Here is a 15,358-nt window from a genome sequence, read left to right as displayed (position 1 = left end):
AGAGTATATCTTCCATCACCTCATAACTTCACGAAGTGCGAAGATGAGCCTTGCATACGCAGACATGCAGATGCTGCTGCGGTACGCAGAGCAGACTGATGCGGATATCGCAGATGTGTCTGTAGGTGGCGGCAGTGGCGGCGCAGTGGAGCTGACTAACACCCTCATGTTCACCGGCCTTCACGGAGTGTCAGACTCCGGGCTGAATTCATTACGGCAACGGATCACGACAGTCATTGGCTCGCAAGCGCTGTTGCATTGGGGTATTTTACGGTCATTTGGACGTGTTGTCGCAGTATTTCGCACTACTGAAGCAGCATTCATCGCACGCTGCGTTGTGTCCGTACCAATGGATAGCCCTAACGACACATTTTACACCGATGAACCCGGCATGCGCGAACTTGCGGTTTTCTTCGCTGCGCACACGAATATAGAACCGCTGATACGCCGGGACCACCCCGAGGAGCTGAGCGAGGAAGCGCTGGCGCAGGACATGGACCGTCTGCAGCTGCCCGACAAGGGGAAGTTGCTGCTCATCTCACCGCCACCGTCTCCGCCCGTGGGGTGGGTTTCACAAGAAGAAGATCCACCGAACATGGACGTGGGTGTTCCCGCTGATTTATTGTCGGCTGCGTTACAAAGGCTGGCGGCGGATCAGGCGGTGTTTTTTGGGGGGGACGAGGAGGACGACGAGAAGGTGGAGGAGGATGAGACAGTGCAAGGACCGGCCGCTGGGAGGAGCATAGTGCTGCTAGCACCTAGCAAGGAGGACGGGATGCCGGGAATAGTGATCAGCGACCACACGATGACGAGCGACGAGGAGATCGGGGAGACGCTCTCGTTCAGACCGTTCGGGCAGACGTACATGACGCGGACGTCGATGCCGCCGCCGGTCGGGACTTAATAGAAGGACACGGCGTTTTGGGAGCATAGTTTGGACAAATATATACATATGTACAGAGAGATCGTATTTAATCCTTCGCGATAGACGAGCGGTTGAGGGCCTCAACTAGCTCCGGCCGGCAGAGCAGGCGGGCAGCCTCCGCGTACGACGCCCAGAGCCGTGTGCGCTTGTCGCACTCCGGCCACCGCTCCGCCTCTTTCTCGACGTGCATCTCGAAGAAGTGGTACTCCGCACGGGGAACTGTCGGCGAGTACAGTCGTGCTGGCCGGGGGTCATCGATCACGCCGAGCTCACGCCCGATCGAGCCTAGCACACCGGCTTCTTCCCACGCTTCGCGCATGGCTGCGTGCTGCGCGGTGGGCTCGTCAGTCTCGAAGCCACCCTTGGGGAGCACGAATTTCGTGGCAGACGCAGTGGAAGTGATTAGCAGCACGCGCGTCTTGTCGGCGCTCAGCGCCACGACGCCGGCGACGAGGCGCGCGCCGGAGGACGCGTAGCCTGCAGGGCATTAGGCGGGGGAGCAGGTAGAGAGGTAGGTGCGGGTGGGGGGCATACGCTGCTTCTCACGGCCCTCGCGGGCCACCATGGACACGCCGACCTCGGGGGCTGCGGCGGAGGACGCCAGCGACATGGGGAGGGGTGGATAGTGGCAGCAGATGGTGATGGCTATGGGGAGGTGGAAGTGGAGGCGGTGAAGATGGATGGGAATCAACGTCACGTGCGATTCACATGTGCTCTCACGTACAACACAAGTCCCTCGCACACATAGTGCAGTGAGTACCAACCCCTCTGTGTGTATGGGCGAATCAGCGCGCGCAGAATAAGCCGCACAAAGTCTGCGCAGTTATGCCGCCAAACAGGCCACTGAACTTCCGCATCTTCATCGTCCTCGCTTTCCGTCGTCAAACAACCTCTCTCCTCACCGCCCTCAAACCGCTGCCATGCCGTCCATCCAGGAGTACGACGACGACGTTCCCGTCATCGAGACCCCCGCCGACATCGAACCCCTCAAGGCCGACTTTCCCGAGGCCCTGCAGTACCGCATCGGCCGGACGAACTTCTCCACCATCGAGACCCGACGTATGTCTTTGTCGTGGCGGCGTGCGTTTGATATCCTATGAGAGCGAAGTGCTGATGTTCTGTGTTTTAGTCCCCGCGTCGCCGACCCGATACGACCCTCGGTGCGTTGTGTCGCCGCACACTACATCGACCTTACCACTAACTTGCACAGGTTCCCTAACCAGAACCAGACCGCTCACTGCTGGCAAAACTACGTCGACTACTACAAGTGTGTCGCTGCCAAGGGTGAGGAGTTCAAACCCTGCGCACAGTTCAGAAATGGCTACCGCCTGCTCTGCCCCCTGTCCTGGGTCGAGAAGTGGGACGAGCAGCGAGGTGAGTTTTCGTGTGATTTACTTGCAACAGGAGAAGAAAGTGCGGACTGACCGTGTGTGTATACAGAGAATGGCAACTTTGCCGGCGACCTCTCGCCTTAAGCGCCGTGATGCATCCATCGTCGCGGACAGCCCGCGCGGTGAACACACAGTACATCACGCTAGCTGCCTTTATATATAAAATTCATCATTTAGGCATGCGCGCCTCTCACTGTGTTAGTATCTTATAGATCTTGCGGACTGCTGCTCTTCGAGAACTGCTGCTCTGTGAAGCGTGAAAACGGAAGCGCGTAAACACGTAGACTCCTCCCAGCCGCGCCTTGTCATCTTCATCTGTCCACTTCCCAATCCCGCCCAATCCTGTCTCCTGCGCCTCACCCTTTTCCCGCTGCAGCGCAATGCAGAGCAATCTGTCCAACTTCTTCCGCGCAAAGCAGGGCGCCAATTCCTCAGTCGAGTCTCCAGCCGTAAGTCTTTCTCAGCACCATCACCGCCAATCTCAGACTCTCCCGGCACCGTCCTAACGCGTCCGCATGTCCTCATCACAGACTTCGAAATCCTCCACAGCGTCAGCACTGGCCGCAGAAGTTACGCTTACAGCCAAAGCGAAAGCTGCCGTGAAGGCCAAGGCAGCGGCGAAAGTCAAGCAGGAGAATCAAACACCCCAAGACTCTGATTCCAGCACCGCGACTAAGAAGCGGCGCAAGAGTACAAGTACGTTGCTCTCAATGATTTTCTATGAGTAGTTTAACCATTGCCATTGTACAGAAGCGACAGACATATCATATGACGTGGATTATATCGACGGCGACGAACTCGAAGAGGCACCGCGGTACGTTCTGCTCAGCTACCCCACGTCCAGACATATCCTTAACGCCTGATCCGCAGAGCAAGTAAAAAGCGTGCAACGGCAAAGTCAAAACAGGCGGTAGATACGGATCTGATCGACCTCGACGACGATGATTACACTCCAAAAAAGGAAATCACTGACGACAACGATGACGATGATGTCTACGTCTCTGCACCTCCCCGCAAGACCAAAGCTCCCACTAAAGCCACCACTAAACCACCTGCGAAATCGAAAGCTGCTGTAAAGGTCGAACACAAAACTGAACCCATCCACGACGACGATATGAACATTGACGAACTGCCTAAGAAGAAGTTCAATCCCTACGAGTTCAAAGCACGCCAGAGCGCGGTGCAGGTATCACAGATCGATGATTCCGAGTTGCCGGTTGGCGCGCCAAATTGTCTTGCTGGACTTACGTTTGTATTCACCGGTGTTCTTGAGACGTTGTCGCGTGAGCAGGGCGTGGAGCTCGTCAAGCGCTATGGCGGGTACGTGATTTGGCTGCATGGTTATCTATACAAGCTAACGCCCTCTAGACGTGTAACTGGCGGCCCTTCATCGAAAACGAGCTATGTCGTCCTCGGCGAAGAAGCCGGCCCGAAGAAAATCGAGGTGATCAAGAAACTCAACCTCAAGACGATCGACCAGAATCAGTTTTTTGATCTGATCCGGGACACCCCGGCCAACGGCGGCAACACTGAGGCAGGCCGCGCCGCAGCAGAGAAGCAGCGCAAGGAAGAGGCGAAAATTGTGGAGATGGCTAAGGCTATGGACGTCGTTGAGGCGCTGCCACCACGGCAAGCGCCGGCCGCGTCGCCGTCCACTGCTCAACTGTCGTCACAGCCGTCTTCCACGCCGCGCGAGCCAGCTCCGACGTCGCTTTTGTGGACGGACAAGTACGCGCCGAGGTCAGTCAAAGACATATGTGGAAACAAGGCGGTGGTGCAACGACTTCAGAGCTGGCTGGAGAAGTGGGACGATAGTCTGAAATCCAGATTCAGCAAACCGGGTCCTGAAGGCTCTGGTATATTCCGCGCGGTCATGATCAGCGGACCTCCCGGAATCGGAAAAACTACCGCCGCTCATCTTGTGGCAAATTTGGCGGGGTACGACGTGATCGAAACCAATGCGAGCGACGCACGGAGTAAGAATATCATTGCCGACACGTTTGCGGGCGTGCTAGATAATTCCTCCATGCTGGGGTATTTTGGGAAGAATAGCGATGCGCCGGAGAAATCAAAGCGCAAGATTTTGTTGATCATGGACGAAGTCGATGGAATGTCGGCAGGAGATCGCGGCGGTGTTGGGCAGATGGTGCAAGTCTGCAAGTCTACTCACGTAAGTTCACTGCTCATTTCTAGTTGTTTGAATTACTGACAGTCTAGATTCCGGTGATTTTGATTTGCAACGACTACGGCTTGCCGAAAATGCGCCCCTTTGATAAGGTCGCGTTCGCCCTCCCCTTCCGCCGTCCTGACGCAAACGCGATCCGCTCGCGCATCATGTCGATCGCCTTCCGCGAGGGTCTCAAAGTGCCCGCTGCCGTCATCGACCAGCTCGTCGCTGGTTCGCACTCCGACATTCGACAAATCATCAACCTGCTTTCTACATTTAAAGTCACCGGTTCTGACATGGATTTTAACCAGGGCAAGAAAATGTCAAAGGACTGGGAGAAGCATGTGATTATGAAGCCGTTCGATATCGCGTCGCAGTTACTTGGTGGCCAGATGTTTTCCCGCACGTCGCACGCGACGTTGAATGACAAATTGGAATTATATTTCAACGACCATGATTTTACACCATTGATGATCCAAGAAAACTACTTGCGCGCGCGCACCGCGAATGGCGGATCGAAAGCAAAGACACTTGAGATTATAGATCGCGCTGCGAGCTCGATTTCGGACGCTGATTTATGCGATCGCATGGTTCATGGGTCGCAGCCGCAATGGAGCTTGATGCCGTTTCATGGTATCATGTCCACCGTGCGGCCGGCATCTTTTATGGCTAGCGGCAGCGGCAGTGGAGGGCCAGGCGAGCGGTTTATCTTTACAAGTTGGTTGGGTAGTAACTCGAAGCGGAGCAAGCTTATGCGGTATTTACAGGAGATCCAAGCACACACCCGTCTTCGCATCTCGGGTGATCGGACTGAAGTACGACTGCAATACCTCTCTGCATTCTTCGACAACTTGTACACACCCATTGCCAAGCGCGACGCCGACGGGATTGCCGCGACGATTCAGTTCATGGATGATTACTACCTCACGCGCGAGGACTTTGACGCAATCCTCGAGCTTGGCATCGGTCCGCGGGATGGTGAAACATTGTGGAAGAAGATTTCCACATCCACAAAAACCGCATTCACGCGGAAATACAACAGTACAGATCACCCAGTACCCTTTATGCGCGCCGACGCATTCGCGTCCGGCAAGGCTACTTCAACAGTCAAACGAGAGATTGCGGATTTGGAAGAAGCGTTGGATGATGTTATCGAGGCGGACGAAGTTACGCAACAGGCGGAAGACGAGAAGGCTGATGCGGAAAGGGAGGAGAAGGAGATGATGACGGACTTGTCGAAGGATAGGTATATTAAGAAGCCAGCGGCTACGAAGAAGGCGGCGGCTGGAACTAAGAAGGCAGCGGCGGTAGATGGAGCGGTGGCGGGTGGAGCGGCAAAGAAGGTTGCCAAGAGTCGGAAGAAGTAGGGCGGGAAAGTGCCGGTGCTTTGCTTTTTGGCATATCGTTATGATGGAGATGAATGGTGAGGATGTAGCGCAAGAATCCGGTGCACCACTAAGGTCAAGAACGATGACATCTCCGAAATCAAAGTGGCGGCGACGATCTCCTATCTGAATGGCTTCCTATAAGCGCGAAGTTTACGGTACTACCTGAACAAAGGTTTGGTAGTACCCAGCCTGAAATCAAAGAGCACGTCCGGACATGAGGGACGAACATGCTGGCCGCCGTATTCCATTTTAGCCACTGCTTTGTATGTTACCCCTACTATTACCTGGAAGGAGTTGCATATAAAACTCAAATTGTTGCTGTCGTTCCTTCTTTCAGAAGGAGGCAAATTGTCGAGGATAATGAGTGTGACATTTACTCCTTGACGCTTGCAATGATTCCCAAGGATCTGCGTGCGGCATTCTAAATTTGATCTCCAGTCCTGCTAAATCACGAGCTTCGTAACTGTCTGTCGAAGCTGTAGAGTAGTCCGTCGATTGGAAGCTGCCGCGCTACTGATCTCGTCGGCGACTCGAGTCCATGAGTGCGTTCGCGCAATGACGCGATCGCGTGCGTACACTCCGATTTGCAAACGGGACCGGGCTGCAACGCACAAACGGACTGAACGGGATCCCTGTTGCTCTAAAGTCCAAGGAAATTACACTACTGAGGGGCGGCCGGGTCAAATTTGACCTCGTACAATGGAAAGGCATGAGGAACAGTGAGATAAGGCGGTAGGCGAGAAATCCGTATGTGTTTGCCGATGAGGAAAGGTAGGAGTGAAATTTTACGTGTCAATCAGCCAAAGTAGATCAAGACACAGATGACAAGGAATTAGAGACAAAAAATAGATGGATAATGAAAGGGACACGGACAATAGTGACTCACGGTCCATGGAAGGTGGGGGAGGTGGCGACGAGACAGGAAGGCGACTCCAGAGTGGCGACGACGTGGCGATGGCGATGGTGTTGGTGTTGACGATCGCGCTCAAGAAAGGGAGGGAGACTGATTGCGAAATTGACTAGACTGTGGTATGGTGTTGACAGAGCGGTCGGCGCGATGGGGGGTAGTCGCGCTCACGAAACAGATTAAGTCGGGTCATATTCTAAGCATCTCTGTGCTCTAGCCCTTTAGATGACATTATCCCGTGACGGTAAGCGCTGTAGCGGATGCTGGGGGCCATGGTGCGGTAGCTGGAACGCGACGATCGCGGACACCGAACCCCGCCACAACAGAGCATGAAAGTCTATCCATAGGTGATTAATCAGAAATTGATAACATCAGAGATACAGCATCGCCGATCCTAATATTCGCCCTGTCTGTCCGGCGATCACGCGTCGTGCTGCGGACAAGCAAACGTCGACGACCCACGACGACGCGCTGCAAGCACGCGCTTGTTTACATCACGTGACTCTGACGCGACGGACTTGAACCGCTCTTCTCTCCTCTCTCATCTTCTTCTTCCTTCCACATCGTTCTACACCTTCGATCACGAGTTCACGACCGCACCGACGGTCCTCCATCGTTGTCTTGCTGTCTTGTCTTTGCTCTGTATATTATTGGTTCATGTCTCCTTCGCCATTATTGTGTTCAAGTTGAATACACCTCTAGGATTTAGAGTCGTCATGAAATCACCTTCACAACAGGTACGATGATAGTCCAGCTCCTCAACACTTGGCAGATATCCCATTTAGGAATCTCCTCTGTAAATTATAATTAACCTGTTTGGTATCTCAAGTTCTCTGATCTGTTGCAATGTGCTATGTTAGCAAAATTTAGAATGCGCTTGCGGGTTATAATACCACATGGAGTCGCAAATTTCAAGATCGCCGTCCTGAATGGTCACTCCTACAGTATATCCCCCGAACCATGAGCTTGAAGTAGCCGTACAAGATCCGACTTCAACTTGAACATTGCTGTCAACTGTAAATGCGAGCGCGGCGAATTCAATGTGGTTGTATAATCTCATCAACGCATTGCGATTCTGATTCATCGGTGCTGTGCATGTACGCTGGAGCAGTTAGTCTACAGCATGCAGACTGAAAGTCTCATAACCAATCTTATGCTCAAAAGTCCTTCTGGTGATACAATCTGCGTCTTCTGGCTATACTGGCAAGCAGTGATCCGGTGAGCATATTGAATTGCACAATAAAGTGCACATTTGGGAATATGGCAATGATCTCAATCAAGAGCACTTGCGCTACTTGTTGGTTATTATTTAATAGCATAGATATCGTAACCATTCCTCACTTTTGCCTTGAACTCTAGAATAATATAACGGTCAATGGTCACCCAGACCATGCCACTATACACCAAGGGTCTGTGAACTCATGTGCCCAGTCATCTGATTAACAAACTAATTCAAAGGAACAGCAACGATATCGACCCTGTTACACCTAGCCTTCATACTATCCTATCCCATCCCATCCTATCCCATCCCGGACCAGTCCCGCTACTCCTCTCCATACACTAGGACCCGAACTGTGCCTAGTTATAAACCATAACCCATCCTTCTCCTTGCATGATCAACCACAATGATAATTCAATAGACCCTATGTTGCGCCATCCATTCATCCATCCATCTGCCATACCAACGTACCAGGAGATAACCTATTCTAAACAAAGAAAAAGACCGAGGATCCATGTACCGATATACCCAAATAAAGCAAACAAAAAACCGTATATATGAAACAAAACAAAAAGAAAACCAAGGAGAGTCCTGTGTGAGAGAAATTGCGTGTAGTGAGCGTTTCTGTGCGTGGCATACTGGTGGTGGCGTACTGCGGCGTGCTGTGGTGTGCGACGAGCTGGAGAGAGTGACGGTGGAGTAGTAGCAAGGCGACAACTGGGAAGCAAGAAAGGTAAAGATCACAAGCAACGGCGACTGCCAACAACGACGAAAATTATGCGCGATGATGACGGGGCAAAAGAAGCAACGAAACAACCCTATAGGAAAAAAAACCATGTCGGAACCGCTTCCCGCAGCGGACCAACCAAAAATAAAAATCTGCCACCATAAAATGTGCCCGCGTTGTGTCCGTGTTCGCTCTAAATGAGCTCCCACGAGGCTTCAGAGGAGACACTGTCTGAGGAAGCACGGGACACTGACAAGGAGGAACGAGATGGTGCAGGTACCGTTGTCAGAGAAGTAGACGCCGACGTAGGAACTGCGGCGGCGTCGACGAATGTTCCAGGAAGCAAATGCCGTGTTGGCGTCATCCCGCTAGGCGAGTCAGCAATAGCCTCCTCGTCCTCGTTCTTCTCGTCTTCGTTCTCCGCATCCTCAACGACGTCGTCGTCATGCGCCCCCTCTTGTTCAGCTGCGATAGGCTTAGCATGTCCGCGCTTAAACCACCCGAGATAAGTCACTGATCGCGCCACGACCTTGGTTTGCTCCTCCTTCGCTGCTTCTCTCACCACCTCAGCAGCATCGCACACCTTTCTCTCCTCCGCCTTCGCCGCCGCCACAACCTCGCTCTCCGCCACGGTCCCACGCTTTGTAACCATAGTTGCTGCACCCGCGAGCCCTGTGGCCGCCGCTGCTGTGGCCGCCGCTGCAGTCGCCGTGGCTGCCACATTCGTCGTGACATTCGAGGCCGCCGTCATCGCTGTAGAAGCGCCGCCAAAGATCGACGTGATACCGTCCAACATATCCCCTGGCGCCGGCGCTTGTGCATTGCCAGCGCCAATGGAAGCAGCCGCGACGTCAAAGGTGGTCACGTACGCAGCTTTCAACACCGCGGAACCAACGCCCCAGAGACGCGTGTACATCGTGCTGCGCGAGAGTGCCTGAGGAGGAAGAGTTAGTGCTAAGACCCTAACCCGCACTGTAGGCAGTACTGACCTCCTGATCTTCGTTGTCGTTCTCATTGTGCTGCGCAAACAGCGCGCGAATATCAATGCGTTCTTGCGGTTGAATTCCAGACACCGCAACCTTGCGCACGCCAAAAGTCTGCTGTTCCTGTCGGGTTTCCGCGCCAGCCATCGCAGGGTCGACACCAAACACGAGTTCCCCAATCATCCTTGTAAAACGGCGGACAAACACGTCGATCGCCTCGGTGCTGTGCGCGGTGGCGCGGTCCTTGATAGCCGCGGCGCAGGACTCGATGTTGCTTTCGTAGCGTACGAGGGTCGGCTCAATGTAGGCGTAGTACAAATGCGACGCGCCCTGGAGAGCGATGTCAGTGGCTCATCTAGAAAATAAAGGAGGAAAGTAGAGGTACCTCCGATCCGGGCATTGCGAGAGAGAGGATGAACATGAAGCGGAAGAATTGGTACAGCGGGAGCCTGTGGCACGGTGAGTCAGCCGTGGAATCTACATACCACCAAACCACCAACGCGCAGCAGACTCATACCACACAAAGAGAAACCCAAACGCCGACTCGACGAACTCAAAGACGGTCACAACGAGCCAGTAGATGAGCCATGCTTTCACGCGTCTGGGGTCGTTCGCGCTGAGTGCTTTGGAGGAGGCATAGAGCGGATAGAGGAAGAGCGCGGCGCACCTGAAGAATATTAGCATATAATGTCAACAGCTTCATATCCGTAAGAGCCACGCACGAGAGCAGGCCAAACAGAAGGCCGAACATGGCTGCGAATGGATGTGTTTGGGGAGGCGATGACGGAGTCCACGATCTGGGACAGTTGGGAGTTCAGCTGAGGCTAGGGCTAGGGCCCCGCGTTTGCGGCCACTATGCTGGCACTGAACTTCTTTCAGTGATTGCGTCTACATCAACAAGGCGTTTCTATGAGTAACGCATGAGCAGATCGAATCGTACAAGCAATCGTGAAAGCACCGGATGCGGAGAAGAGAGCAAGCGGGCGTATGGAGACAATGCCACAAGTCCCTTTGGCTGCCAGCAAACTCCCAGCGGGAGCGCTGACTAAACAACATATGAGAGGAGCATGGCAGAGATAGCTAGTATACAAGAGTAGACGGTGGTAAAATGCTCTAAGATGTGCCAAAGGGAACGACCTTGTACGGATACTCAAATGACTGATCCTTACGGCGCCAGCACTTGCGCTTCTTTTTGGTGGTCACATGCTCGACGAACTGCTCGACACAGTACTCCTTCTTGAACTGCCGAATAAACCGTGGATCCCATAGCTCGGATGCGATGCCAAGATCTTTGCAGCAGCGCATGAGCGCGTTGCTCTTGCAGCCTTCCGTCGCTTGTGACACTCCAGAGGGATCAAAAAAGTCCTGTTCGCCGCGCGCGATGGACACGAGGCGCCCGTGGCAGACGAGTGCGTACTCACGAGTGACTTGCTTCGGTGCGACAATGGTCTGACTCCGCGGCGCAAGACCCCATCCGCCGGGCCCGAACGCGCGGTTGAGAATCCGTCGGTACTTAATCTCGGGTAGGTACAAAATCCCGTCTGCAAGTATTAGCCTGATGCCTCTATCTACGCAAAACACCGCACATACCCGGCTTCATCTCGATATCATCTTTATCTATAGGCGCCATGAGCACGTTCGCGACCTCCGGCGGAAACGGTACCTCGCTCAAACCAGCAAAAGAGCGCGACCAGTCGCCATTATCGACCCCGCTATCACCGGCCTCGGCCGCTAACGGCGCTAGCGGCGCGTCATTCAACGACAGTAGCGGTGGCGACTTCACTGGTGTAGCCGAAGACGGCGGTGAGGAGGAGGATGGGTATGGTGGTGGCTCCGGTAAGTCGAACGGGGGAGCCTGCGCACATGTGCGGGGGGTGCATGCGAATCCCCGGGCGAAAATCGGCGTCGCGATTCGTCGTACAACAGCGCCGGTCGCAATTGACGCCAACGCCGGCACAGTGGCGTAGAGCCTTCTTATGCAGGGCATTGGAAATGTGTGGAGTTCAAGGAGGTGCATGGAGAACAAAGGCCGCGGAAGTTGGATCCAGGGACTAAGGTTTATACACCTCCTGACCGCTACTTTGCGCATTTGTGCCGCAATTGTCGCGACATGCGTCGAACTGGAACTGCTACGCCAGAAACATCACCGTGTACATTTCATGATCTCGCACGACACCGACGACTACGTATGGTTTGCGGGTCGTGGGAATATGTGATGTAGAGAGGCGCACCTGAAATACACCTATCATAAGTGTCTGTGCCCGATCGAGGGCTGTCGCCGAGGTCGAGCAGCTACGCTCTCATGAACAGCACAACTTTCGGCTGCTCTAGCCCTCCACGATTCAACCGGCGTCGTGGATTAGCATGCAAATACGCGAATTCAATGTGCTGTCACACGGCGCGTCTCGCGTGTCTTATCGCGTATCGTACGCAACGCCGTATAAAAACACAGCCCTCTCCACCGTGTTCTCTTTACTCGCTCCTCTTCCGCACTTCCTCCACTGCCGCCTCTCTCGCCCATCCCATCTCGGCGCTAACATGCTTGGAAAGGGACCTTCAGCTGGTGGCCACACCACAGGCCCAAACGGAGGATCGCACTCCTCCGGATGCAGCAACTGCAATGGCGCATCCGGAGGCACGACTTCGGTAGCGCAGGATTACTGCGACACAGGTGACAAGCCAGATTTAGTGGCGGAGTAAGGCGTGAACCCAAGCTTGTCCGCGGACAACACGCCAGCGCGTGATGCGGCGAGTGGTATCGCGAGTGGGCAGACGAAGTGAGGAAGGGATCGTGTTGATATATTAAGCCGCAGATTCGACGCGGCGAGCGTCTAGCTCAGTTAACAGCTGGAATCTTGCAACGGCCGTTGAAGAAATACAGCTCGCTTTCGTTGAGATACTCGTCAGTTGTCTTGCAAACCATAAATCATCTCGAGCCCCGCCGACGCGATCAAGAGCTGCACCGTCAAGACCACTTCCACGCAACACACCACCTCTGCCACAGCGCCACTCAGCCTTGATATTCGCAATGTGCAACGAAATCAGACGTTTCGTCGTCTTCCAGAGTCGTCGTTCCATGCAATGCTACTTCCGCAACTCCGTCCGCGCATCATTCTTCATCCGCGCCCAACACTCTCGCAGCTCGGCCATCTGCATCGTCAGCGCCACTGTCACCTCACTCTTGAGCCAAAATACCAGCCATCACACACCTGCGTCGTGCACTTTCTCCAGTCCCGTCCGTCCGCGTAACAATCCGTCAACCGCGCGTTCTCGCCGCTGCAGCCCGTTTTCTCGATCCGCTTGTCCCTGGGACAGTCAGCACCTGCACACACGCCCGCATACAAACACAAAATGCAAGGTACTCACCACTCATCAGGCTCGTCGTCATCCTCGACGACTGTACTCGGCTGCTGTGCCGGTGGTGTTTCTGGTGCCATCGCGTGAGTTGCGTACACAGTCAAGTGCAACTTCACGACGCCGCACGTTCATCAGCCGCGATCTTCAGGGCAGCTCCATGGCGTCACACCATGCGCAGCATTACGCTCGCGGCATTACACAACGTCGCGCCGATGCGCTCACGAGCGGCTGAACTCTTGGCTCAGCCCATGCAGGCACCCGCGGTCAGCTGGCAGTCCGCGCCGTGGACTAGCACGGCGTGGTGTCTTGGCGCCGCGAAGGGGGTCGCACTAACGTCGAACACGACCCGTGCGCGGCGACACGTCACCACCCGCCCCGTGTCTCGACTTCTCGCCGCGCAGCCAGCACAGCGCAGTATATAGTCCTGGTTCTGCCCCGTCGTCTTTGTTCCTTCACGCACACAGCCTCTCCGACTTCACTACTTCCACGTACAGCCTCGATCTCAATATGCAAGGAGGACATTCATCAAGCGGCGGGCCTGGCGGTCACTCGTCTGGCGGTGGCCACTCCTCCGGCGGTCCTGGCGGCTTCTCCTCCGGCGGCGGCCAGCAGTCATCTGGCGGCGGCTTCTCTTCTGGTGGCGGTCACTCCTCCGGCGGCGACCACTCGTCCGGCTCGTACGGCGGCTCGAATGGCGGCTCGCACTCCTCTGGCGGCAACCATGGTTCGTCCGGTCAGGGATTCCAGGGCCAGCACGGCGCGGGCGGCCAGGGGCACAGATAAACGAGGGACATGTACATCTTGGTGCAGTCCTTCCCGCGGACACGCGTGTGCAGGTGTTGCGTTTGCATAGCTCTTCAGTCGTTCTTGTCTGCAATTGTTGAAAGGTAGAATAGCTTTCGCCTACTCAATACTACTCTGCCATCACTCCCCAGTTCGCGGCTGTTATCGTTCTTGTGCCGGTAGAGCTGCTTGCGCCATCGCGCAGTACGTGGCTGCGTAACGGGCGTTCAGGGCCAAGTCTGCTATTGCGTCTTCGATATTGCACGCTCATGTAAACAAAAAAATCCATGACATTACCACATCCTCTACGTGCCAATATACATGCTTCTCTAGAGCATAATAAACCACGCTGCCGAGACCACCGTGATACTCATCATGATCATCGTTCCCCGCAATACATTCCGCTCCAGCATCGACAACGCGCGACTACACGTAGCGCACTCGGATTCTATTCTCGTCAGTCCTCTCCTCACACTGTCACATATGGAACAACTTACTGCCTAACCCGGTATATGCCTGTGGAGTATACATCCCAAAAATCGTATCGTCATACACCGCCAGCTTTCCCGCGCTTGCAACCTCAGTCGTGTCCTCGCTCGAGTCGTATATATACAGCGTGTACTTCGCCGACACAAGTTTCACCGTCGCGGTCGCTTCCCACCCGGAGGTATTCCACACAACCTCGGTGTTTTCGATAGACAGATTGTGCGCGATGGGGTAGTAATACGAGTTCATGCTGCAGTACGCCTCCACATTTACTGCGGAGGGGGTCACGAGGAGGGAGGTGTAGTTCCATGAAAAAGTCGCGTAGTCACCGATTTTGATGTACGTCGTGGAGTCTGTTGTTGCGGGTGTGATCATAGAGACACCGCCGGCGGGTGAGTTCGCAGGGATGGAGGTACTCGTCGTCGCGTCGGCAGTGCTTGCGCTGCCAGACGAGGCTACAGTCGAATCCGCCGACGACACCGTCGCAGAACTCGTCTCTGCCACCGTTAACGACGCAATCGCAGACGTACTGGCCTCCGACGCTGCAGTGGTCGTACCTTCGCTCGCGCTACTCGTTGTAATCGTTGTTTCTTCTTTACTCGTCGTGCTCGTCGTCTCTATGCTCGTTTTCTCCGTGCTCGAACTCTCCGTACGCGAACTCGGCGTACTCGAACTCCCCGTCTCCGTCGCACTAGACTCACCGCTCTTCGACGTACTGGATTCCACACTCGTTGTCGCTCCGGCTGACGTCGTCGTCGTCTCCTCTCTCCGCTCCAACCCCCGTGGAAAATGCTTCACATATTCAAACGCGCGTGCCGAACTCTGCAACACACCCTGCACCGCAGCGCTGATCTCGAAGCCGGCTATTTCCAGCGTTCCTATTCCAGCCAACACCGTGGTCGCACATACCAGCACATACACCAGCAGTGTCACCACAGCGGATATCCTCATCGTCGTCGTGGAGTGGTATTGTTGTGGTGGTGGTGTCTTCGCGAACAGCAAGCGATATAAATAAAGCGGTACGT

At 54.7% G+C, this 15,358-nt stretch overlaps 9 protein-coding genes across 9 annotated transcripts; 4 read left to right on the top strand and 5 right to left on the bottom strand.

Annotated features, from left to right (window-relative positions):
- The first annotated feature begins 3 nt into the window (after positions 1-3).
- Positions 4-963, top strand: V1518DRAFT_417120 (Calcipressin-domain-containing protein). Its single transcript, XM_066904202.1, has one exon. It carries the CDS (start codon positions 44-46, stop codon positions 902-904), a length of 861 nt encoding a protein of 286 aa, XP_066759476.1. The 5' UTR covers positions 4-43; the 3' UTR covers positions 905-963.
- V1518DRAFT_417118 (NUDIX hydrolase domain-like protein) lies at positions 910-1,629 on the bottom strand. Its single transcript, XM_066904201.1, has 2 exons — positions 1,460-1,629; positions 910-1,402 (listed from the first exon to the last, which is right to left on the bottom strand). Exons 1-2 carry the CDS (start codon positions 1,533-1,535, stop codon positions 972-974), a joined length of 507 nt encoding a protein of 168 aa, XP_066759475.1. The 5' UTR covers positions 1,536-1,629; the 3' UTR covers positions 910-971.
- Positions 1,630-1,802: 173 nt separating this feature from the next.
- Positions 1,803-2,597, top strand: V1518DRAFT_417113 (cytochrome c oxidase subunit 6B). Its single transcript, XM_066904200.1, has 4 exons — positions 1,803-1,984; positions 2,055-2,085; positions 2,136-2,299; positions 2,366-2,597. The coding sequence occupies exons 1-4, from the start codon at positions 1,846-1,848 to the stop codon at positions 2,398-2,400; spliced, it is 369 nt and encodes a 122-aa protein (XP_066759474.1). The 5' UTR covers positions 1,803-1,845; the 3' UTR covers positions 2,401-2,597.
- Positions 2,598-3,128: 531 nt separating this feature from the next.
- V1518DRAFT_280771 (replication factor RFC1 C terminal domain-containing protein) lies at positions 3,129-5,974 on the top strand. The gene is made up of 4 exons (XM_066901056.1): positions 3,129-3,130; positions 3,200-3,636; positions 3,685-4,486; positions 4,534-5,974. Exons 2-4 carry the CDS (start codon positions 3,431-3,433, stop codon positions 5,848-5,850), a joined length of 2,325 nt encoding a protein of 774 aa, XP_066759473.1. The 5' UTR covers positions 3,129-3,130; positions 3,200-3,430; the 3' UTR covers positions 5,851-5,974.
- Positions 5,975-8,808: 2,834 nt separating this feature from the next.
- V1518DRAFT_280889 (TB2/DP1, HVA22 family-domain-containing protein) lies at positions 8,809-10,639 on the bottom strand. The gene is made up of 5 exons (XM_066901057.1): positions 10,430-10,639; positions 10,225-10,374; positions 10,093-10,156; positions 9,714-10,037; positions 8,809-9,658 (listed from the first exon to the last, which is right to left on the bottom strand). Exons 1-5 carry the CDS (start codon positions 10,456-10,458, stop codon positions 8,918-8,920), a joined length of 1,308 nt encoding a protein of 435 aa, XP_066759472.1. The 5' UTR covers positions 10,459-10,639; the 3' UTR covers positions 8,809-8,917.
- Positions 10,640-10,820: 181 nt separating this feature from the next.
- V1518DRAFT_405663 (putative mitochondrial genome maintenance protein) lies at positions 10,821-11,694 on the bottom strand (the record flags this gene model as incomplete). Its single annotated transcript, XM_066901928.1, has 2 exons — positions 10,821-11,248; positions 11,298-11,694. 2 exons carry the CDS (start codon positions 11,692-11,694, stop codon positions 10,821-10,823), a joined length of 825 nt encoding a protein of 274 aa, XP_066759471.1.
- Positions 11,695-12,572: 878 nt separating this feature from the next.
- On the bottom strand, positions 12,573-13,620 carry V1518DRAFT_281165 (uncharacterized protein). Its single transcript, XM_066901058.1, has 3 exons — positions 13,074-13,620; positions 12,917-13,013; positions 12,573-12,857 (listed from the first exon to the last, which is right to left on the bottom strand). Exons 1-3 carry the CDS (start codon positions 13,142-13,144, stop codon positions 12,792-12,794), a joined length of 234 nt encoding a protein of 77 aa, XP_066759470.1. The 5' UTR covers positions 13,145-13,620; the 3' UTR covers positions 12,573-12,791.
- On the top strand, positions 13,129-14,308 carry V1518DRAFT_433409 (uncharacterized protein). The gene has a single exon (XM_066906227.1). It carries the CDS (start codon positions 13,572-13,574, stop codon positions 13,845-13,847), a length of 276 nt encoding a protein of 91 aa, XP_066759469.1. The 5' UTR covers positions 13,129-13,571; the 3' UTR covers positions 13,848-14,308.
- On the bottom strand, positions 13,832-15,357 carry V1518DRAFT_281178 (uncharacterized protein). Its single transcript, XM_066901059.1, has 3 exons — positions 14,812-15,357; positions 14,345-14,748; positions 13,832-14,295 (listed from the first exon to the last, which is right to left on the bottom strand). The coding sequence occupies exons 1-3, from the start codon at positions 15,282-15,284 to the stop codon at positions 14,177-14,179; spliced, it is 996 nt and encodes a 331-aa protein (XP_066759468.1). The 5' UTR covers positions 15,285-15,357; the 3' UTR covers positions 13,832-14,176.
- Position 15,358: the final 1 nt, after the last annotated feature.

This window comes from Limtongia smithiae (genome assembly GCF_038497785.1).
Source record: "Limtongia smithiae strain NRRL Y-17922 unplaced genomic scaffold V1518scaffold_6, whole genome shotgun sequence".
Lineage (NCBI taxonomy): Eukaryota > Fungi > Ascomycota > Lipomycetes > Lipomycetales > Lipomycetaceae > Limtongia > Limtongia smithiae.
Note: the sequence above shows the minus strand (reverse complement) of the source record. Positions and strands in the feature narration are given on the sequence as shown.